This window comes from Daldinia caldariorum (genome assembly GCF_022478825.1).
Source record: "Daldinia caldariorum strain CBS 122874 unplaced genomic scaffold F4812scaffold_7, whole genome shotgun sequence".
NCBI classification, from domain to species: domain Eukaryota; kingdom Fungi; phylum Ascomycota; class Sordariomycetes; order Xylariales; family Hypoxylaceae; genus Daldinia; species Daldinia caldariorum.
The window spans coordinates 975,281-994,768 of NW_025953043.1; the positions used below are offsets into that span (position 1 = coordinate 975,281).

At 49.1% G+C, this 19,488-nt stretch overlaps 8 protein-coding genes and 1 non-coding gene across 9 annotated transcripts; 5 read left to right on the forward strand and 4 right to left on the reverse strand.

Annotated features, from left to right (window-relative positions):
* The first annotated feature begins 385 nt into the window (after window positions 1–385).
* Window positions 386–1,588, forward strand: F4812DRAFT_368360 (uncharacterized protein). Its single transcript, XM_047931898.1, has 3 exons — window positions 386–1,015; window positions 1,184–1,258; window positions 1,354–1,588. Exons 1-3 carry the CDS (start codon window positions 637–639, stop codon window positions 1,452–1,454), a joined length of 555 nt encoding a protein of 184 aa, XP_047790745.1. The 5' UTR covers window positions 386–636; the 3' UTR covers window positions 1,455–1,588.
* A 10-nt stretch (window positions 1,589–1,598) lies between these two features.
* F4812DRAFT_458867 (DUF410-domain-containing protein) lies at window positions 1,599–2,787 on the reverse strand (the record flags this gene model as incomplete). The annotated part of the gene is made up of 2 exons (XM_047937434.1): window positions 1,599–2,274; window positions 2,435–2,787. The coding sequence occupies 2 exons, from the start codon at window positions 2,785–2,787 to the stop codon at window positions 1,599–1,601; spliced, it is 1,029 nt and encodes a 342-aa protein (XP_047790746.1).
* Window positions 2,788–3,392: 605 nt separating this feature from the next.
* Window positions 3,393–3,478, reverse strand: F4812DRAFT_t78. The gene has a single exon. It is a non-coding gene; the product is annotated as a tRNA-Gly (tRNA).
* A 137-nt stretch (window positions 3,479–3,615) lies between these two features.
* Window positions 3,616–4,647, forward strand: F4812DRAFT_368434 (uncharacterized protein). Its single transcript, XM_047931900.1, has one exon. The coding sequence runs from the start codon at window positions 4,024–4,026 to the stop codon at window positions 4,399–4,401; it is 378 nt and encodes a 125-aa protein (XP_047790747.1). The 5' UTR covers window positions 3,616–4,023; the 3' UTR covers window positions 4,402–4,647.
* A 453-nt stretch (window positions 4,648–5,100) lies between these two features.
* Window positions 5,101–7,684, forward strand: F4812DRAFT_368426 (alpha/beta-hydrolase). Its single transcript, XM_047931899.1, has 3 exons — window positions 5,101–5,535; window positions 5,617–5,747; window positions 5,861–7,684. Exons 1-3 carry the CDS (start codon window positions 5,455–5,457, stop codon window positions 7,314–7,316), a joined length of 1,668 nt encoding a protein of 555 aa, XP_047790748.1. The 5' UTR covers window positions 5,101–5,454; the 3' UTR covers window positions 7,317–7,684.
* A 486-nt stretch (window positions 7,685–8,170) lies between these two features.
* Window positions 8,171–11,441, forward strand: F4812DRAFT_471009 (high-temperature-induced dauer-formation protein-domain-containing protein; the record flags this gene model as incomplete). Its single annotated transcript, XM_047939046.1, has 5 exons — window positions 8,171–8,266; window positions 8,338–9,042; window positions 9,091–9,687; window positions 9,738–9,981; window positions 10,033–11,441. 5 exons carry the CDS (start codon window positions 8,171–8,173, stop codon window positions 11,034–11,036), a joined length of 2,646 nt encoding a protein of 881 aa, XP_047790749.1. The 3' UTR covers window positions 11,037–11,441.
* A 101-nt stretch (window positions 11,442–11,542) lies between these two features.
* On the forward strand, window positions 11,543–14,116 carry F4812DRAFT_368529 (MFS general substrate transporter). Its single transcript, XM_047931901.1, has 5 exons — window positions 11,543–12,110; window positions 12,277–12,540; window positions 12,791–13,376; window positions 13,573–13,627; window positions 13,731–14,116. Exons 1-5 carry the CDS (start codon window positions 11,797–11,799, stop codon window positions 13,898–13,900), a joined length of 1,389 nt encoding a protein of 462 aa, XP_047790750.1. The 5' UTR covers window positions 11,543–11,796; the 3' UTR covers window positions 13,901–14,116.
* A 1,057-nt stretch (window positions 14,117–15,173) lies between these two features.
* On the reverse strand, window positions 15,174–17,218 carry F4812DRAFT_426794 (hydroxyacylglutathione hydrolase). Its single transcript, XM_047934045.1, has 11 exons — window positions 16,898–17,218; window positions 16,764–16,806; window positions 16,587–16,674; window positions 16,435–16,506; window positions 16,335–16,368; window positions 16,034–16,247; window positions 15,872–15,963; window positions 15,661–15,795; window positions 15,561–15,587; window positions 15,416–15,502; window positions 15,174–15,335 (listed from the first exon to the last, which is right to left on the reverse strand). Exons 1-10 carry the CDS (start codon window positions 16,961–16,963, stop codon window positions 15,416–15,418), a joined length of 858 nt encoding a protein of 285 aa, XP_047790751.1. The 5' UTR covers window positions 16,964–17,218; the 3' UTR covers window positions 15,174–15,335.
* Window positions 17,219–18,631, reverse strand: F4812DRAFT_426797 (Las1-domain-containing protein). Its single transcript, XM_047934046.1, has 2 exons — window positions 18,418–18,631; window positions 17,219–17,998 (listed from the first exon to the last, which is right to left on the reverse strand). Exons 1-2 carry the CDS (start codon window positions 18,564–18,566, stop codon window positions 17,266–17,268), a joined length of 882 nt encoding a protein of 293 aa, XP_047790752.1. The 5' UTR covers window positions 18,567–18,631; the 3' UTR covers window positions 17,219–17,265.
* Between the last annotated feature and the right edge of the window lie 857 nt (window positions 18,632–19,488).

A 19,488-nucleotide genomic window follows, 5' to 3' on the forward strand; every position in this document is an offset into this window, starting at 1 on the left:
TCTCGGTAATAGTGTTTTTTAAAGCTGAGGGTTGACAATAGCTACGTGCCTGTTTAAAGGAACGGAGGGTTAAGGTTTTGATCATACCTCCCTATAAGTATAGGTATCTATAGAAGGTACAATACCTAGGTGGTCGGTACCTATCAGGCTTAGTCGGTACCTACCTGTATCAAGGTAAGAGGGGAGCTGCTTGCCTTATTCGTCGGAGCTTAAGACAAAGTTAAAGTACCTAACAAACGGCAACAAAGGCCCATGCTGCCATGCCGCTTATAACAGGGTTACCCCACAGCGCCGAAGCTAGTGCAAGTTATGTACCTACCTAAGGTACCTAAAGGCTAAGACAGGGATGCAACTAGCAACAAGACCTGGTCCCTGCTCCGATTTATTTCTATCAAATGTCAACATACGAACGTCGAAATGCATTATGCACCTACGATAAGATAGCATCATGGTAACTAAAGCAATTATTTCTTCAGCAATAATACAACGCTTAGCTTCGCTTGCTTGCCATCAGCATTAATATTGCTTCTTTTACACTGCTGCAATTACGGTAAAACAGAATAAAATAAAATAGAATACATTGCAATCAAAAGATACCTCGTCCCCAATCGAAAAAAAAAGAAGAAAAAAAAAAGCATGCCCGACCGCCCACCTCCTCACGCCCGCCCGGGCACCAACAGGACCGCGCGCGCGAACACGGCGGGCATCCGGCGCAACCTGTTCCAGAACCAGCTCACGCGGCGCCCGACGCCCACAACGACAACGACGGCGGCGGCGGCGGCGGCGGCGATGGCGACGACGACGTCCTCCTCCCAGTCGTCCGCCAACTCCAACAACTCGGCCGAGACGCTGCGCCTCGGCGACGTCGAGGTCCTGTCCGACACCTCCGATATCGTCGTCCGCGACAAGAACGGCGAGTTCGACGTCGGCGACCCGCCTACCCCTCCGCTCGACGACCCCGAGGAGGCCGGCGGCCCCGGCCCCGGCGCGTTGGACGACGCCCAGGAGAACGAGCGTACGTATATACAGTAGCACGCACGCACGCACGCACACACGCTACCACTACATCCTGCCCCTGCCCCCGCCCCTGCCCCTGCAGTTGACGAAGGTTGGCTTGGGAAGTTGTTGTAATAATATGGTGGATGCGACGACAAAATACTAATATTACATATCATATCTACAGGCGAAAGACAAAGATTGGCAGAAGCGGTCAAACACTACCAGGTAAATCTCAATCGCACGCCGGCGCAACCCGAAGGTAAGACCATACGAATAACTCCCAAGCAATAAGCAAGTAGACAACACCAAGAGGCTTTAGTTAGGTACGCTAACACGCAAGGGAAAAAAAAAAAGAAATCCTAGAGACGCTCCGAGCCAGCATGAGAGCCAAAGTAGCAGCACTAGCCGAAGACAACTGGATGTACGAGCCAGAAGAGCAGCAGCGGCCGCAATGATATTCTCTTTTCGTCGTGGAAAATAGTATGCTACGATGCCTAATGAGACCGCTATACGGATTCCCACCCAAAACGACCAACCTAAGGTTACCTTAGGTAGTGGTAGTCTAAGTACTACCTAAGTAGTATGTTAAAATCTTAAATCTAATCTAATCCCTCGGCAGCCGGCATCGACGTAGGAGCCTTCACGGCCGGCCTCTTCGCACCCCCGCCCGCCGCCGCAGCAGCACCCCCACCACTACCACTGCCGCCGAAGAACCCGCTCATCATGTCCATCAAGGGGTTACTCTGCCGCGGCTTCTGGATCCCGAAGTACATCTCGGCGATGATCTCCAGGGGCTCCCGCCATGAACTGACCTCGGCGAGGAGCGTAGAGTACTTGTTATTTAGCTGTTTGTATAGGTCCGGGTGGGCCCTCTGGACGGCGAGCAACAGGAGGCCGAGGAAATTAAGGAGGGGTATGCTGGGATATATCCGGACGTCGGCGCTGTTGCTGCTGATGTCCTGCGCGTTGAGCTGGCCTTGGTTGTCTTGGTTCAGGGCGCTGGTGAATATTCGGTAGCACGTGTTCGCCGACCGGACGTTGCCCGTGAGGAGGTAAGGCAGAACTCCCCGCGCTGCGTAGAAGGCGGCCGTGTGCGCGTCGTCCTCCTTAAACCACTCGTATTCCAAGCGGGCCAGGACTTCGGCCGAGTCCTTCGTTCCGAGAATCAGATGTCGTTCCGCATCGTACGGCTCGCGCTCCTCTGCGTACAGGGAGCCAGCAACGTGGTGGAGCTCGGGGTCGCCCGCGGGGTACTCGCCGAATTTGGAGGACCATCTATAGAGACGAACGTTCGTTAGTAAAAAAAGAAAAAAAAGAAAAGAAAGCAGAACACAGAAGTTCGTTTAACGCAGGACTCAAAATAAATAAAAGTAAAATAATATAATATAAAATAAGATAAAAAGCAACATCATCAAGCCACAGATAGCAAACGCACGTTATGATTTCCCCAATGAACTTCTTGCGCGTAGGTTCCTGGCTGTCGAACAGCCGCAGACAGGTGAGCAGTCTGCCCTTGTTCACGGGGTCGGGCTTGAGCTCGGCCTGCTTGTAGGTGTCGACGAGCAGGACGCAGAGGTCGCCGCCGCTGCCGCCCTGGCCGGCCCGGAGGAGCGACTGCGCGACGCTGTAGATGATGTTGATGGCGTCGTCCCAGCTGCGGGCCTTGGCGTACCGCGCGGCCACCACCCGCGTCTGCTGCTGGGCCTCGTAGAACTGCCCCTCAGCGATCCGCTGCTGCAGGCGGGCGATGATCTTCTCGATCTTGTCGCCCTTGGCAACAACGCTCATGGTTTTTTTTTCTTGCGGGGGGTTATTATTTATTGTTGTGTGTATATGTGTATGTGTGTGTATCGCGGGAGACAAGTGGGATGAAAAGTAAGTTAGGTATCTATCTAAGGTAAGTGAGTAAGTAAGTAAGATATGGAAGGGCGGAAAGGGAGAGAGAAAGAGAGCGGAGGGGGGGGTTCAATGGAAAGAGAAGCTGGCGGAATAATACATCGTGACGTTTAAGTTGGGTCCCTCTCTCAATGGGAACGTTTAGTGCTAAAAGATAGGTGGGAGAGGTTCTGTGGCCTGAGCTTCTTGGGTCTGCCCCGCGGATAGATCTAGTGGCTAGTGGCCGGCCGTAACTTACGTAGTACCTCCTAAGTCATACGTACTATGTTAGGTAGGCCGTTGAAGTTGTTCTTTTCTAACCTTCTGGTAGTTAGGTAAGCAAGTAAAACTCACGAATGAATATAAGTCGAGAAACGTGAAATGCAATTTATATTATTACTCTTGTAAAAAATTCAAGAATTATAATATATGAGAGAATAAGAACGGAAGAGAAAAGAGACACCATAAAAAAAGACAAAAAGTTAGAGTTGGTCTCTAATGGGCGTCAATCGTTAGATTGCACTAACCGTGAATCGAACACGGGGCCAGAGTAAGTATCTTCAGAAGATGGGAAACTCCGAGGTTACCACTACCCCATTAGTGCCTTGTGATGGTTTGTTTTGTTTTTTGGTCTTATATATCATACTCCATGGTTTTTCCGTAGTTCAAATTCCCCACCCCCTCGTCTTAACCATTGGGTACATTCCACTCCTCTTGAACATAGGTAGGTACCTAATCAAGGTTTGTTAAGTGGAAGAACCTTATAATATACGTACAATAATCACATATAATGAACACTATGACTTATATTTAGGTAGACTCTAATAATGTTAAGTTCGGCTTGGATTTGTAAGAGTATGTAGGTACCTTGTATGTGTTTGATTTGAGCGAATCCGTATACTGACTTATACGAGCATGTAACCGCATATACGCCGTATTGAGGATGTTTAATTGGGCTTCATGGTCTGGCATTAGGTATTCAGTCGTCAAGAGTTTCTTAAGACTCAAGTATAAGTATTCATTCATCCTTCTTTTCTTTTTTTTTTTTTCTTTTTTTTGCCTCAAAATTATAGTTCGCGCTCATCAGACTCGAATATCTCATTCAATCTTTATCTCTTTGCAACCACAACTATAGTCTATTATCCCAAAATGCTTACTATTAGTCGCTTCGCTACCACCGTCCGCAGTAGCGCGGGTGCTATGAAAAGTCGCATCGCGTATCCTTACCTCAGACCCACACTCAGCTCGCATCTTTTGAACCAATTAACTCGAGTTACCACTTCCAAGTTCTCAACTTCAAGTTCTGGCCTTTCAGCAAAGCGACCTACAAACGACCCTTCCAAGCAGCCCGATGAAATTCCGCCTATGGGCTTCAGTTTGGAAGGATTGGGCATGACCCGAAGGACCAAGATCGTTGTCATTATTATCATAAGCATATATGGTACTATGGAAACTATTTTCTATGCCAGGTGGTTTTGGCATTGGTATTCGGGTACCGAGGATAACGAGACAGAAAGCAAGGCTTGAGCCCAACTTTACTCTACCATTCCATTTCTCGTTCGACTATGCAGTTCATGCAGTTGACCCGGGCTCTCTCTGCAGTAAGCCGGGAGAGTTTCTGCCATGTAGAGAGTACCTTGTATTATATGAATGTCTCGGAGGAGACTATGGTTTAATTCACCGCTCAATTCAAAAAGAGACCAGCTTTTGCACTACTATCCGAGTGATGGGCTTTTTAGGTGAACTTGGAACTTGGAAGGCTTGATATATTTATTGTACACCCTGGGAGGTCTCCATCGGAGGTTCGTCCCAGTTTGACTCGGCCGGTTGGGTACTGTTACGTTCAGCCGTCGCACCGCTGTTCGCGCCATCTGGAGCTCTACCGAGCCTTAAATAGGACCTACGAAATTAGCTATGGGGGTGCCTCAGATGCTAGTGCCATGCGTGGTTGAAGGCTACTGCGCGATAACAAGGGGACCAAGTTTACCACCTGCGACGAGTTCAACTCTCGTAATCCCGTATGTGTGTATATTGTACCTCACGTGTTGTCTCATCTGATAATAGCATTCGAGTTAGTACTATGTAGTATGTAGTAGTGTAGGTATAGAAAACATGATGAAAAGGGTATTCATTAATGCAACCACAATGGGACAATCACTTCTATTTTGCCAGGGGTATACGTATGCACCGCCACTTCACCTCTTAAGGAGTCGAGACTTTCCGGTACCCCTGTAAGTCTTAATTCGGGGTCGACTTCAATCTCAATTGGCCCGTAGCTAGTATCATCCCTGCTGCTTCTGCCCTGTTTTCGGGTGTACTTACGACAAGTTTTAGCCACATAGAGTCAAGCCACTTAGATCCCTTAAAACGGAGTATAATTAAATAAGATCTCTCGGACGCGATGGGGCGGCGTCAAGACAATATGAAGTGCATACTAATTTTGCTTTTCAGTCAGTGACTTGTTCGTGCGTCTCTCGTTATTCGTCTTTTTTTCGTTCCTTCATTACCTCGGTCGACGTTGTGTTGCCTTTAGACGTGACATTCGTATATATCGGATGGAAATTTATACCTACTTGAAAAATGGCTGCTGCTGAGGTTGACGAGGCTGTCCCCGCTGGCGCCGCTGGCGGTGCTGATGAAATTAAACCCTACAAAATCCACGTGAGCCACTTTCAACCTTACCTCATATCGAACATACCTCATCCAAAATCGGAAAGTGTGGCTGATATGCTCTTCTCATAGGTATCGTCGAAATATCTGGAACTCACAAAGCAGAAGCTCGAAGTGACTCGACTGCCTCATGAGCTCTCGGAACCAAAATCGAAAGACTGGTGGGAGCCAAAGTCTCAAGTAGAACCACTCATTGATTTCTGGTCAGTCTTCATTCAATCCTTTTATCCCGCCTTGAAAGAACGCAGTTATACAGGCCTTCTGTATCCCCTGATATCTGTATCGTATATTAGCATCAGAACTAACAATCAGATAGGTTGGAACAGTACTCATGGAGAGCGCAAGAAGATCGGTTGAATACCGAGATACCTCAATTTCGTACTGGGTTTTCAATTCCTTCGTCTGAAGCACTCGTTAGAATTCACTTCATCCATGCTCGTTCATCTCATTCAAATGCGATACCCCTTCTTTTGATACCACCTTTCCCCATTTCAAACCTTTCTTTTGGACACATCATCAAACGATTCACAGAACCGGAAGATGCTGCGAATAATCAGCCCTTCCACTTGGTTATACCGGCTCTACCGGGTCTGGGGTTCAGCGACGCGCTTCCGAACAATACCCCCGCAATCTCATCTACAGCAGAAATCTTTAACTTGTTGATGAGCCGATTATCGTATCCTCACTATCTAATAACAAATGCGAGTTCTGGAGTCGCTTCGCCGGCGGAAATCGACTTTAAGCTTGCCAACCATCTGGCAACTTATTTCACCGATTCTTGTCTGGGTGCTCACTTAATATCACCACCTCTAGCGCGGCCGAAGCTACGGGGAGCACCGGTCGAATGGGCAAAATGGTCCGTTGCAAGTTTGTTTCATGCTCCAATTCTTGGTTATCACAAAGAAGATTTCTCGGCTCTTAAACGAAACGGCTTTGCTCGTTTGCCAAAGAGAGGGCCTGCTCTGCCTCGATTTGGATTGAATCAGTTAGGACTTCGAGAGCCAAATACCTTAGCATATGCGTTGTGCGACTCCCCAACGGGTTTGTTAGTCTTCGTATTGAAGATACTTCGCTTGCTTGATCCTAAGAAGGAGTTCACCCCTACAGAGGTAATTGATCTCACCCAGCTCTCTTGGCTCCCTGGTCCGGAGTCAGCGATGAGGTTCTGGGCTCATTGTGCTCGGTACCCGGAAGTGGAAAAGAAAGTTAATTCACGACCGAAAATCGGCGTCACAGTATTTCTAGGCGATGAGCCTGATACGAACGGGGGCGCTGAGGACGAGGCTACGGAGTTGATGCAAGACGAGGCAAAGGATTTTTATATGTGTCCTAGCTGGGCCAATGCAAAATACAATGTGGTCCATGTCAACCGTGCATCAGGAAGACCAGGACTTATAGCTTGGGATCGACCCGAGATCATCGCTACGGGCGTAAGAGGGGTAGCAGCTTCAATTTTGCGGTCGGATTCCCGGTTACGGCCTGCAGCGGCTCCTGTAGAACAGGTGGCAATTCACCAGGATGCTGCTGGTGAGCAGCCAGCGTCTCCGCCGGCGCAACCCGCTCTAGCACTTCTGGCACCGCCAGGGGGCGGGGAGCGCAGCCATCCACACAGAGAAGTTAGTGATGAGACAGCTGTAGGAAGCAACGAGAACAAGTCTGGGAAAACCCCTTCCCCAACTCCCAAAGTGTTAAATCCAACGCATCTCGCACCACCAGCTGACGAACGAGGACACCCACGCAGAGAGGCCAGTGATGATACGGCTGTAGAATAGCCAAATAACTAAGGGGAATGACAATTCAGGAACATGAGTTGATGTTGACTTTGTTACGGTAATTATTTAGAGGGGTCGGAAGAATGAATTGGTAGCCGGACGGCCTGTATATATACCTTTTTTATTATGTTATTTTTGGTGTGTTTATTGTTGATGATACCTTGTGAATGAGAATGATGGATGGATGGGACTTTTGGGCCATACATTCTGGTATTTATTGGTTATGTGGGTGTGTATATGGATTAGAGAGCCCATGGCGAAGAAAAATAACTAGAATAAAAATGTAAATCAAACTTCTTCACGTATGTTATTCCATCCACTTCAGCTTGTCGGACAAGTTGGAATTAATAAATGTTCAAATCAAGAGCTATGTACATAGGTAACCTACCTTAGGTAGGTAAACTGTAGATCAGATAACGGGCCTCTGGAGTGAGAGTCTGAGCTACTTAAATGTACCTAGGTACCTACCTAAGATAAGGTGAGAGTTGGCAGTTGGAACCTTATCGGCACGTCAATCAGGTAAGGTTCTAGGTATTCATTTGAGGATTACGTGGATAGGTACCTCTCCCCAGCTAGCCTCTAGGTACCCCGTACCTAAATTCCAAATATTGACAGAACATTGGATGCTTAAATCGCAAGCTGCAAAGCCGCAACCTTGCAACTTTAATCCACGAAGAGATTCTAGACTTTAGACCACCGCCACTAAACTTGTAATACCGCGAAACAGCAGATCTCTCACAACCTCGGCTTCCCCCTTTTTCCAGAAAGTAGAGTTGGGTTACAAAAATCATAAAATCATATTCTCCAATTCTCAATCACGTCGCTCGATGTAGACATGGTATGACTTCATCGCAATGGGCGCCAGCGATTCCAAGCTAGTCTTCAAGAAGGGCATCTTCAGACTATCAGAAGAGCGACATATACCTGCTGATGACCCTTATTGGACCTCTGTTAGTATATTTCTACTTTTACTACTCTTACTACCACTACTTTAGTTTCTTTACCTTCTAACCCTTCGCAGTTCTGGGAGCTACCCGAATCCTCAGAGGACATCTTTAGTCTTTTTGCGCCTGCAGACATTCGTCGGACTCGCGATAGAGCGATTGAGAATCTAGAAACCCTCATACTTGCCGTAACCTCTCGCCTTTTTATATTGCGACATCATCCTTCCTTCCCCGATCCCGAATTCGCACCCGAGCGCGATGCCCTGAACTGCATCCGCATCCTCACCCGTGTCCTGCCCTACCTGTATGAAGTAGACCACCTGCAAGGCTGGGAAGATAAGTTCTTCTGGGGTACTAGGCGGAAACGAACGAGACGAGCTACTATCGCGAACGAAGTCATTTTCGATGAAGCGCAGGAAGAAGCGAAACCACCCTCTGACGAGTTCGAGGACGCGAAGCCCCTAGCAGAGGAGCTTATCGACACTCTAATCGACCTCCTTTTCTTCTCCGACCTAACCGTTCCGAAGCAGCCCCATGGCAAACCAAAAGTCACCTATGCCATTTGGCAGAGCGGCGTGGGCTGCAACACCGCCGTGCCTACGACAAAGGAGTACGAAAGTAACCGATGCGAGATTCTACGCCTCCTCCTAACCCTAGCAGGCCAGAGCATGTACATATCGCCCAATATACTACCAACTAGAGGTGCCAAGTCCTTGACATATATCTGTACATGCCCGGATAAACAAATCGTCTTATCGGTCTTGTGCTCTTTGCTGAACACTGTAAGGTTCATCCAAAATAAGATATTCTTCAGGTGCTGATTCCCTTAGACTCTAAAATACAACCCGGCAAGTTGGCGTGTACCTTATAACACCCTCATGTTCAAGGATCCCAAGGAGATCCTCATCGCCTATACCCTACAATTCCTGCTTGTCATCCTTCTTTATCCAATACCCGAGCCCATCACCGGCTCTGCGCCTAAGAATTACTACCGTCATTTCCTCGGAAGACTACATCGTCCTCAAGATTTCCAATTCATTGTTGATGGTATGACGCGGATACTCAATCAACCTATCCAGGCCAATATCTCGTATATTCCCGGAGCCCAGACCGCGACTAGATTTTCTCCCGAGATAATAATGCTCTTCTGGGAGATCACCCAATGCAACAAACGATTTAGATCTTTTATGATCGATACGCAAAGAGCCCATGACTTTGTCATTCTCCTTCTTTTCTACGCCACCGAATATAAGGCCGATGCCTCAAAGCAAGGTGTGGTCCGAATGTGCGCGTTCTTGCTACAGACGTTGAGTGTTGAGAAAAACTTTGGCGTCAATCTTAACAAGAACTTCGAAGGACAGGAAACATTACCAGTTGTCATTCGAATCCCCGGGTTCAAAGGCACATATGCCGACTACTTGATACAAGTAAGCACGTCGCATATTTCTAAGAGTGTTCTCAGCTAACTTGCATGAAGTCGATATACAACCTTATAACAAGAAGCCAGGGCAAGCTTTCTGCTATATACCCGGCGCTACTTGCTGTGATTAACAATATATCTGCTTACCTGGAAGGCATCAACGGCACGACAGGTTCAAAACTACTGCAGCTATTCTCCTCGATGTCTTCTCCCTCATTTCTTCTTGCCAATGACAGCAATCATAATCTCCTGGCGTCCCTCCTAGAGTCTATAAATGCTTTAATTGAGCATCAATACAAGAGTCAGTAACTCGTCGACTTTTAATACTAGAACTTTCTAACGTAAAATACAGAGAATCCTCACTTTATCTACCTAATACTAAAGAACAGGAAACGCTTTGAGGCGTTACGAAGTTTCACGCTCGAGAATGGCCAAGAGGAACTCGAGCGAAGGAACCGTAGAAGAAAAGAAGCCGGACAGTCCCTGGACCCATTAGATGCAAGTTCCCGACGAAGCTCCGTCGACAGTTTACGCAGCCCTGTTACGACGCAACCGAGAACGCCAACGCTAAGCAATGTACCCGAGGAAGATGCGACGTTTGCTATCGGTGACGCCGAGGACGATAGTGATGAAGAAGACGATAGCCGCCCAACGCCAGCACAATCCAGCCCGAGCGAGAATCCTTCTCGAGCCTCATCCGTCGCTGACGTGGAAGATGCAGTACCAACGCAATTAAGGGGCATGTCAGAGAAAGCTAGGGGCAAAATGCCCGCTGGGGTACCAACATTCTCCCGGCAGAATAGCGTGACCAGTCTCGGCAGCTATTCGGGAGCCGGCCAATCCGCGCCTGGTGTTTTCGAACCTTCGGCGGAATGGATTGAGAGTTGGCTACCCGAACTTCCTCTCCATACGATACTAACCGTCATCCAACAGCTGACGGTATTAATTAACCGACAAGGACTCACGGCAGAGGTACCGTCGTCCGCAACCCTGAAGGCCATTCAAGAGGCGGACTTAGTCGGTATAGAGCCTTCCCCGGTCAGGGTTCATTCATTTGAATGGTCGCCCCTTGCTCTGGGTTGGTATGAATCGCTGATCTGGAGCTTCGTTTTCGCAAGCGAGATGCAGGTATCGAAGGGCACCGTTGGCGTGTGGAACGGAACGGCAATCAAGTTGTTCAAAGTGCAGGAGACGGCCGCTCAGGGACCGACCTTAACATCTCCCCGAGGAGCGGTAGATGCCGTCGGGAACAATATTGTGTCGAGGATCGGGTCTATCAATCTGCGAGGCGCGCCAGCATCGCCGGCGTCCCCCGGACTACCGCCCCAGCGCCACGTACAGCCGTCAACAAGATGATAGTAGTAGAGAGCAGACCAGCTTAACTATGTTATGTACCGTAAAGCAACCAGATTTCTATCTATACTCTACGACCATGTGACCTAGAGGATTGGTTTAGCGTTTAATTCATGTCAGTTCTCTGGAAAGGAATTCAATATAAAGCCTATTAAACCCTGGATCGTTTTAAGCCCCTCTGATATCCTGATAAAATACTATATTTTAGTACGTTTCGTCGAATACCTAGTTTGGAGTTAGGTATCTGTATAATACCTCAACTTAGCCAAGTACCTAAAGAGGTATTCATCAGTAAGCAGCGGCCGTAGTATCTATTCCCTGCCTTTCATATTCATAACAAAGACATCTTAACAACGTAACTTTATGTAACGGAACTGTAGCTTTTGGTACCCCGTGGGGAAACAACACCCAACTGTCCAATCAGGAAACTGGGACAATCCGGCAAAGCGGTCCGCCCGGGGGTGGTGGGCTCAAAAGGAGGGAAGGGGAGTTGGGCGGGATCACATCCAATTCGTTCGTTCGTTTTATTCGAAGTTCTCCCGACCTTCAACCGAGGGGGGAAGGAAGTTCAGGGGTTTAGAAAAGGTTGGAGGGTTGGGAATGAATATAAAAACACGGAATCGGATGAGTACCTAGCCTACTGCTGCTAAGGTTGATACCTACCTAGTAGCTTTAAACTTATTTGTGGCATTCCTTCTTTCTTCCCCAAAGTTCAGGTATCGGTCAGAATCGAAGGGAACGCTTTGATATATAATAAAACAAAATGTCGACGACGCAGACCTCGTTCGTCGAAGCCACCGAGGCTTCGGCGGCTTCCTCGGGGTATCCGATGACGGAGCTCCGGCGTGCTCCGGCCGCCAAAGACGCGGAAGCTTCGACACCCGTGAGGGCAGAAGGAGGAGATTCGCCGGCCGAGGAGGCGGGCGTCGTTAGGAGCGAGCCCGAGACGCCATTCGCCAAGCTGATCGTCGCCGGGTACTCGTTCTTCTGCGCGGGCGTGAACGACGGCACGCTCGGCCCCCTGATCCCGTATATTATTTCTAGCTTCCGCGTCGGGACGGGCGAGATCGCTATCATGTAAGCGGGGAACTCTACCTTTACTTACCTACCTACTTACTTACCCTCCCTTCTTCCCTTCCTCCCTTTGGGATTGATATTTTTATAGTCTCTACCTCTTATGCATAAGATATTTCAGGTACTTTCTAGAGAGAAGTGCTAAACCAACCAACCAACCGACATCTAGTTACGGCACGACCTTCGCGGGATGGCTCCTCGCGGCCGTCACGAACCCCGTCATGACGGCGCACATGACGCTCGGGCAGCTGCTCGCCGTCGGCGCGGCGCTGCAACTGCTGGCGCACTGCCTGCGGCCGTGGAGCCCGCTGCCCCTTTTCTGCATCGCCTTCTTCCTCCAGGCGCTCGGCATGGCCTACCAGGACTCGCACTCGAACACCTTCGTCAGCGGGCTCAGGAACGTGCCACATCGCTGGCTTAGCTTTATTCACGCGTACGTGAACGTCTTCTTCTTCTCCCCTCCCCTCCCCTCTTCTTCTTTTCCTTCTTCTCCTTTCGCCTAACTTGGTAAACCACCTTTTACGGGGAATTTTTCCCGAAAAAAAGCTGCTCCGTAGGTTTGGTAGACTTGGGATATCAAGCTATCTACCTAGGTAGGTAGATAGATACCTTAGCTAGGATAAATAGGGGGAAGAGAGGGAGCAAACTTATTAAAAATGCTAATATCCATTCCGTGCCGTTAGATGCTACGCCCTGGGCTGCCTCATCGGCCCGCTGATCGCGACCGCCATCGCCACGAGCCCCAACGCGATGGCCATCGACGGGTGGAAGCGCGTGTACCTCGTCCTGATCGGGATCTGCGTGGTGAACGTGGGCGGGGTGGCCGTCGCGTTCCGGGACTCGCTCTGGAGCCGACTCAACGCCAACGCCAACGCTACCGGCACCGCGCAACCGCGCAACCGAGCGGCCATGCTCGACACGGCGCGCCTCCTGCGGTCCCGCGCGCTCTGGCTGCTCAGCCTGTTCTACTTCTTCGCGCTGGGGGCGAGCGGCACGGCGAGCGGGTGGGTGGTGGAGTTCCTGACGACGGTGCGGGGCGGGGACCTGCGCAGCGCCGGGTACGTGCCGACGGGGTTCTACGGCGGCGTGCTCGCGGGCCGGCTGCTGCTGGCCGAGCCGACGTTCCGGTGCGGCGAGCGGCGCGCGCTGCTCGCCTACGCCGCGCTGTGCGCCGCCCTCCAGCTCGTCTTCTGGCTGCTGCCGAACGTCGTCGGCAGCGCCGTCGCGCTCGGCTTCATCGGCTTTTTCACCGGGCCGTTTTTCGCTACGGTTAGTTGGATTACTTACCTGCCTGCCTATCCAACCTAGTGTTGTTGTTGTCGTTGTTGTTGTCGAGGATGCTTTGACTTAAAACTGGACTGGACTTGACTTATCCTCCTAGATGAGTGATTGTGTTGTAAAGTTATTTATTATGTTACTACCTCATACAGGACCATTTGCTAGTTAGTTGATTTATTTCATATAGGGCATGTCAGTTGCTTCGAAACTCTTCCCCCGGGAGGCCCAAACCGCTGCTCTAGGTAACCCCCCCCCCCTCCTTCCTATAGTATTCCCGGTAGTAAATCGTATCTCGAATGCCCCGAAGACTACCTTAACTAACCGGTTCATTACTACCTAACCTAGGCTTCATCTTCGTCCTCGCGCAAGCAGGAGGTGCTCTGTTCCCCTCCATCACGGGATTAATAGCGACGAACGCCGGCGTCGCCGTGCTGCAGCCCTTCGTGCTGGCGCTCTTCGTCGCCGCGGGGATCAGCTGGTGGCTTGTTCCGAAAGTACCGCAGCGCAGCGAATGAGAGTCGTGTTGTTATTGATGTGCTTCTTCCCGCAAGCGGCGATAGGAGATGGATAGCGCGGCGAGGAGCGTGGACGGATAGATGTGTAGGTAGGGTCAGGATTATAGCAAGGAATGATTGATTTGGAGTTGTGTATAGTACCTAGGTAGTAAAGGTATTTAAGATATATATATATATATATAAATAGATTACCTTAGGTACCTAACCTATATATAATCCCTTCGTCTTATACTTGTTAGTCGCTTCTTAGGTGGAAGAGACCACATCATGTTGAAATCTAGCATGAGAATAGAAAGATCTTTCAAGTTTCTGGCTATTGAATACCAGTAGTAGGTAAAGTCTAAAAGGCCTAGGTCTCGAATCAATGAACATACCTACCCCTATACGTCAATTATACAGAACAGAGGTACATATCCCCATAACTGTTTGAATAGGGGTAGCTGCTAGACAGTGCTAAATACAGTATATATACTGTAAGGCAAGACAGCCGCTAGCAGCCGGCAGACAAATCCACTTATGTTCCTTAGGTTTATTAGGTAAGTACAGGTTACCTTATCTAGGTAAGTTACTTAAATTGCCGAAAATTTTCTGCGCTTTCTTCTCTTCTACTTTCCATTTCCCACCACCGCAACCACCTGTGAATCCCGTCTAAACCAAACGCAATATCAGATCAGCCCAGTATCATTGTCATCGAACAGTATCACACATACCATACTACGATGTGATAAGAGCTCGAATACCTGCTGCCAATAACGATCTGCGTCAGCAAGCACATGTTGTATTCGAGCGTCAGCCACGGTAAGTAAGCCAGCCAGCCAGCCAGCTAGCTAGCTGATCGCGAGACGCCAAGCGGGAATGGAATGGGACTGGTCACGCACAGAACACAACACAAGACGATGTTTCAAGGGCAAGGACAAGGACATGAGAGTCGATCAACACGAGTCGATCGAGGGGGGAAACCTGTAATGTAAAATTCCAGCTTCAAAATATGCTAGAGCTTGCCGTCTCGATTGTACAAACAGCGAGCAAGTGTGGACAGTGAAGCAAGATGAAAAACCTACGCGTCGGCTCTATTCTTATAGGCCGGCGTTCCGCAAGTCGCTTATATTGGCATCCAGCTCGTGGAAGATGGGCTGAGGCTTAGTGCTTGCTGGAGAAATTCCCCTTTTTCTTTTATTACTTCTGTTAACTTAGGTATGCTTAGATTAGTTTCGTTGGGGAGAAGTAAATATATTATAATAATGATCATATATATACTATCAAGAAGCAAACTAAGATCATGTTCACTTGTCAGGTTTATTAATGATGAAGTGAGTGTTTATTAAGGTACCTCACATACTGCCGTGATCTTACCCAGCTTCCACTATCTAGATACAAATTTCTGCAGTGAAAAGGGCACACAATACACTTTTAGACCTTACTATCGGGTGGTGGTCTAAGTTCGTCAGCATCCTGAAAGATCTCTTGGGTACCTAGGTAGTCACCACTCAACCTAACGGGGCTTATATTACTTACTCACTTGAAGTTATTCTTCATAGTCCGCAGCTGATCCATTACCTCCACCGGGTCCGTCTTGCCGGTAGCTATCTGGACTATGGGATCCTTTAAAGAGTATTAGGACTTATCATCGTCTCATCGCTCTTAAGTCTTCGTCGCTTACCTCTACACGCATAAACACATTGTGCAACTACGTTATATCCATTAGCTCCAGCTCTTCCCATTACAGTTAGGATAATATGGTATGTATATGTATATCTTACCTTCTCGTCTCCAATGGTAAACTTCCCTTGCGTTTCCTTGTTGTTTTCCGCAAACGCGTCTAGTTTCTTAACAGCCTCGCTCGGCAGCACCGAAAGGGCGAATTTGGCGTTGGACTTGGTGTACTCGTGGCCGGGCTATCTAGTGTTAGTATAGGTGGAAATGAGGAAATCCCAACAAAATCCCTCCATCGCTAGTCCGATGAGCTCTTACATAGACCCTGGTATCATCCGGGAGTGAAGCCAACGTCTTATTCAAAGCCGTATGCATCTCCGCCGCGGTACCTTCGAAGAACTTTCCGCAACCTAGACCATGTTAGTTTTAGGTCTGTCCATGTCCGACCCTGGACTCGCGAGGTACTGCGCGTTTACGCACCGCCGTGAAACAGGGTATCTCCGGTGAACACAGCCTTGTCGTCGCCATCCTTCACGTACCAGCAGATGCTGTCCTGCGTGTGGCACGGCGTATGGAGGCCCTTCACGTCAATGTTCCCAAGCTTGAATCCCTTGCCATGTTCGGGGGTCTGTGTGACGCTTTGGCAGTCCTTGCCTCCAATGATGGGAAGGTTTGGATCGCCTAGGTCGTTCCTCTATAAACATGATTGGGTCAGAATACCCAATACCATAGGAAGTACCTATGTAATACGTGTATACGAGAGAAGATGGCGTAAACTAACGAGCTGATCGTTTCCACCCGCGTGGTCCCAATGGCTACCCGCACCGTTAGCACGAAGGGAACTAGAAATGATAGGGAAAAAAGGGAAGAGGAAAACTGACTGATGTGTATTAACGATAGCTGTGAGATTGATCTTGCCCTCTTTGATTGCCTTTTTCAAGACAGGGGTAACTCTGAATTTTTACCCAAGTTAGACAAATCGCATGTTTGCAAGATGAAGCGTGGGTAATCAATCACAGAGCTCCGAACTCACTCTTCGGGATGCGCGGGGTCGATAATGACAGCCTCCTTGGATTTGTCGTCGACGAGGAGATATGCGTAATTATCGCTCGTCCCCGTCCCTGCGAATATCATATCTTATTAGTCTTAAAGCCCCCAGCCCCCCTATTTCCCCCATCCCACCCCCTTGTGAACACTCGGTATTACTTACACATAGGAATTGATTGGATATGCATTTTGCGGGCGAAGGCGAGCTACAGCTCGGAAGTCAGCAGGCGAGTTCCTTGATGGACAACAACCAAGTGACAACGACGTCTGGTTAAAAAAAAAGATGAGCAAACTTACAGATGCGGTTGAAATGCCTATTCTCCGGGTAGCTAGTAGAGGTCTTGCTCTCGCGATGTAATTCATGAGGCGGATAGGGTTTTGACGATGACGGATTGGTGATTCGGCGAATGACTTCTATTTGCTTACAAACGCATTTGTGAAATATTCATGACGTAGAAATTACCGAACGGCCCGGCAACAAGCTATCGACGGGAAAGGGCCAGCTGGCAAGACTGCTAAACCCCCTTGTAATACGTATAACGTATATCTATGGTGTTGAGAATTCTCTACAGAGCAATTTACATTAGGTACACATAACATAACCCAGCAATGCCATGAATACCTAGGTAGATAATCATCAAGTAGCTTAGATTGAGATATTTTATCTACACAACCCCAATCGGCTTCGGTTTCCACGGCCCTTCGTACCTCCACCACTCCCTTACCTGACTCGACTGTTTCTTCTGCGTCGGTATTTCGACGTCCTTATGGGACGTGCCTTCTACACTCCCCGCAGCCTCGAGCTCCTCATCCAAAGCCCGCATGTCAGCCTTGACATCATCCAACTTCCTCTTCGCCGCCGCCGTCGTCGTCGCAGACATGTTTCCCGCGGCGGCTCTCTTTGGAACCGACGGCGAAGACGAAAAGTCCCCGTCGAGAATGTCTTGCGATAGCCGCAGGCACCGGGCGATGATCTTCGGGTCCTCGGAAGCATCCCCGATCTCCGCTAGGTTCCGCAGTAAGACCGTGTCGTCCCACCGCCTCAACTGCTTCTTAGTCTGCGCCGCCGAGTCACCGTCCTCCCCTTCCCCCAAGTACTTCAGCAACAGACTCCGGCAAGCGTTCGACTTATCTTGGTTAGCGCTACTACTACCACGGCTACCACCACCACCACTACCGCCATCCTCGTCCGGCAGGTTCTTCCAGTAGTAGTCCCAGATCCAAGCCAGCGCCTTCTTGGCCGCGGTCCGGAGCTTCGACAGAGAAGGCAGTTGCTCGTGGGTAGCCTGGTGGCGCAGCTCGACGAAGGTCGCCGGCAGCCCGATCGTCTTGGCGATCGAGTACATGCTCATCTTGCGCTGCTTGTCCTGCTGGCTGTCCAGGAGGCCCGTCACGAAGCTACATATCAACCGCCCGTTAGCCGGTGTACAATACAACACAATACCATCTTGCTCCGCCAGCAATGAGTCAACAATAACAAGAAAGTAAGCAAGCAAGCAACTAAACAAGTAAACAAACAAGACAAACAGATAGACACATAATGGTATCGTACACCCCCTCCCTCCTCCCCACCCCCGTCCGCCTAGCACCCTTTTCTAAACGGGCTTAGGGCGCAAAACAAGCGGCACCCTAAAAAACCGGCCGGAAATGGCACGTGGGCCGACCAACAAGTTCTAGACTTCCACTCTCTCTCTCTCTCTATCCCCCTCTCCGGATACTCCGAACATACCAGATGCAATAAACGAAGAGGACATTATACATATATGTGTATATGTGTATAGGTATATATTAAAAAAAAAAAATTAAGAACAACGTACCGACTAAAAGCGGCCGCATACGCGGCGCGCACAGCGTACGACGACGCCGCGGCCCTGGCCCTGGCCTCGCGGGCGTCGCCCAGGACGGCGGCGACGAGCAGCGCCGTGGACTCGACCAGGTGCGGGCATCCGCCGCGCTGCATCCACATGGAGACACGCGACACGGCGTGCTGCTTCGCCTTCTCGTCCTCATCCTCATCCTCCTCTTCCCTCTCCCTTTCCGCTTTCACATCGTCTTCTTCTTTGTCATAGAGATCCGTTGCGGCTGTGCTGCTGCCGCCGCCGCTGCTGCCGTAGAATTGCCGACGAACGCGTAATAGCTCGCTGCGGTCCCGCCACGGCGTGTAGATATACTGCACCATGATCCCAGCTCCAGCCTCAGCTCTGGCTCAAGCTTCGACTCCAGCAGAAACAGCAGCAAAGTGCCGGCGGTGACGAATCAAGACGAGACTTGCTTGGGCTTGGTAATTTAAAACCTGGGACGATCTTCTTCGAATACCTACCTCTAACCTAGGTAAAACTGCCTAGGTACCTGGGTGGTTTTGAAAGTTTAAACCGTGCAGAATAACAAGTCGTAAGTACAACGTAGATTGATGTGCTATGTAAAGTTACATGGTAGATAGCTGGTTTCAGTACTGGGTTAGGTATTACCTAGTTAAACAGTTAGACCTTGAAAGTCCAAGTTCATTGGATGAGATTCATCAATAAAATTGAAGATTTCGCTATCCAGAAAGCTATGGAAAAAAAAAAAAAAAAAAAAAAAAAAATGCCCCGCTTCGCTAAACCCCGGTAAATACCGTCGTTTGGGTTTGTTGCTTCTTTCCTTCTGAAGAATTCCAAAAACTTAGGTCGGTAACAGGTAGCTAAGACTAATAAGAATACGCACGCGGATACACTACAGGTTAGCATCTCTATCTAACTTACTTCAATACATGCTATATCCAAGCAATTCTCCGTCGCTAGTGTGCGTACCTAACCTAAGCTACCACTAGGTACTACTATTTAACGCTTTACTATGCAAAATGTTGAATAGACCGGACAGGGTATATGGCAGCTGAAAAAAAATTAAAT

Coding starts and splice junctions, on each gene's coding strand:
- F4812DRAFT_368426 (XM_047931899.1), top strand. CDS start 5,455: ATGGCTGCTGCTGAGGTTGACGAGGCTGTCCCCGCTGGCGCCGCTGGC. Junction 5,536..5,616: donor TTAAACCCTACAAAATCCAC/GTGAGCCACTTT, acceptor CTCTTCTCATAG/GTATCGTCGAAATATCTGGA. Junction 5,748..5,860: donor GAACCACTCATTGATTTCTG/GTCAGTCTTCAT, acceptor ACAATCAGATAG/GTTGGAACAGTACTCATGGA.
- F4812DRAFT_426794 (XM_047934045.1), bottom strand. CDS start 16,963: ATGAATTACATCGCGAGAGCAAGACCTCTACTAGCTACCCGGAGAATA. Junction 16,807..16,897: donor TAGGCATTTCAACCGCATCT/GTAAGTTTGCTC, acceptor TCCGAGCTGTAG/CTCGCCTTCGCCCGCAAAAT. Junction 16,507..16,586: donor GACCCCGCGCATCCCGAAGA/GTGAGTTCGGAG, acceptor GTAAAAATTCAG/AGTTACCCCTGTCTTGAAAA.
- F4812DRAFT_368529 (XM_047931901.1), top strand. CDS start 11,797: ATGTCGACGACGCAGACCTCGTTCGTCGAAGCCACCGAGGCTTCGGCG. Junction 12,541..12,790: donor TGGCTTAGCTTTATTCACGC/GTACGTGAACGT, acceptor CCGTGCCGTTAG/ATGCTACGCCCTGGGCTGCC. Junction 13,628..13,730: donor GGCCCAAACCGCTGCTCTAG/GTAACCCCCCCC, acceptor TACCTAACCTAG/GCTTCATCTTCGTCCTCGCG.
- F4812DRAFT_368360 (XM_047931898.1), top strand. CDS start 637: ATGCCCGACCGCCCACCTCCTCACGCCCGCCCGGGCACCAACAGGACC. Junction 1,016..1,183: donor CGACGCCCAGGAGAACGAGC/GTACGTATATAC, acceptor TCATATCTACAG/GCGAAAGACAAAGATTGGCA. Junction 1,259..1,353: donor CACGCCGGCGCAACCCGAAG/GTAAGACCATAC, acceptor AAAAAAAAAAAG/AAATCCTAGAGACGCTCCGA.
- F4812DRAFT_368434 (XM_047931900.1), top strand. CDS start 4,024: ATGCTTACTATTAGTCGCTTCGCTACCACCGTCCGCAGTAGCGCGGGT.
- F4812DRAFT_426797 (XM_047934046.1), bottom strand. CDS start 18,566: ATGTGGATGCAGCGCGGCGGATGCCCGCACCTGGTCGAGTCCACGGCG. Junction 17,999..18,417: donor TATGCGGCCGCTTTTAGTCG/GTACGTTGTTCT, acceptor GTTGATATGTAG/CTTCGTGACGGGCCTCCTGG.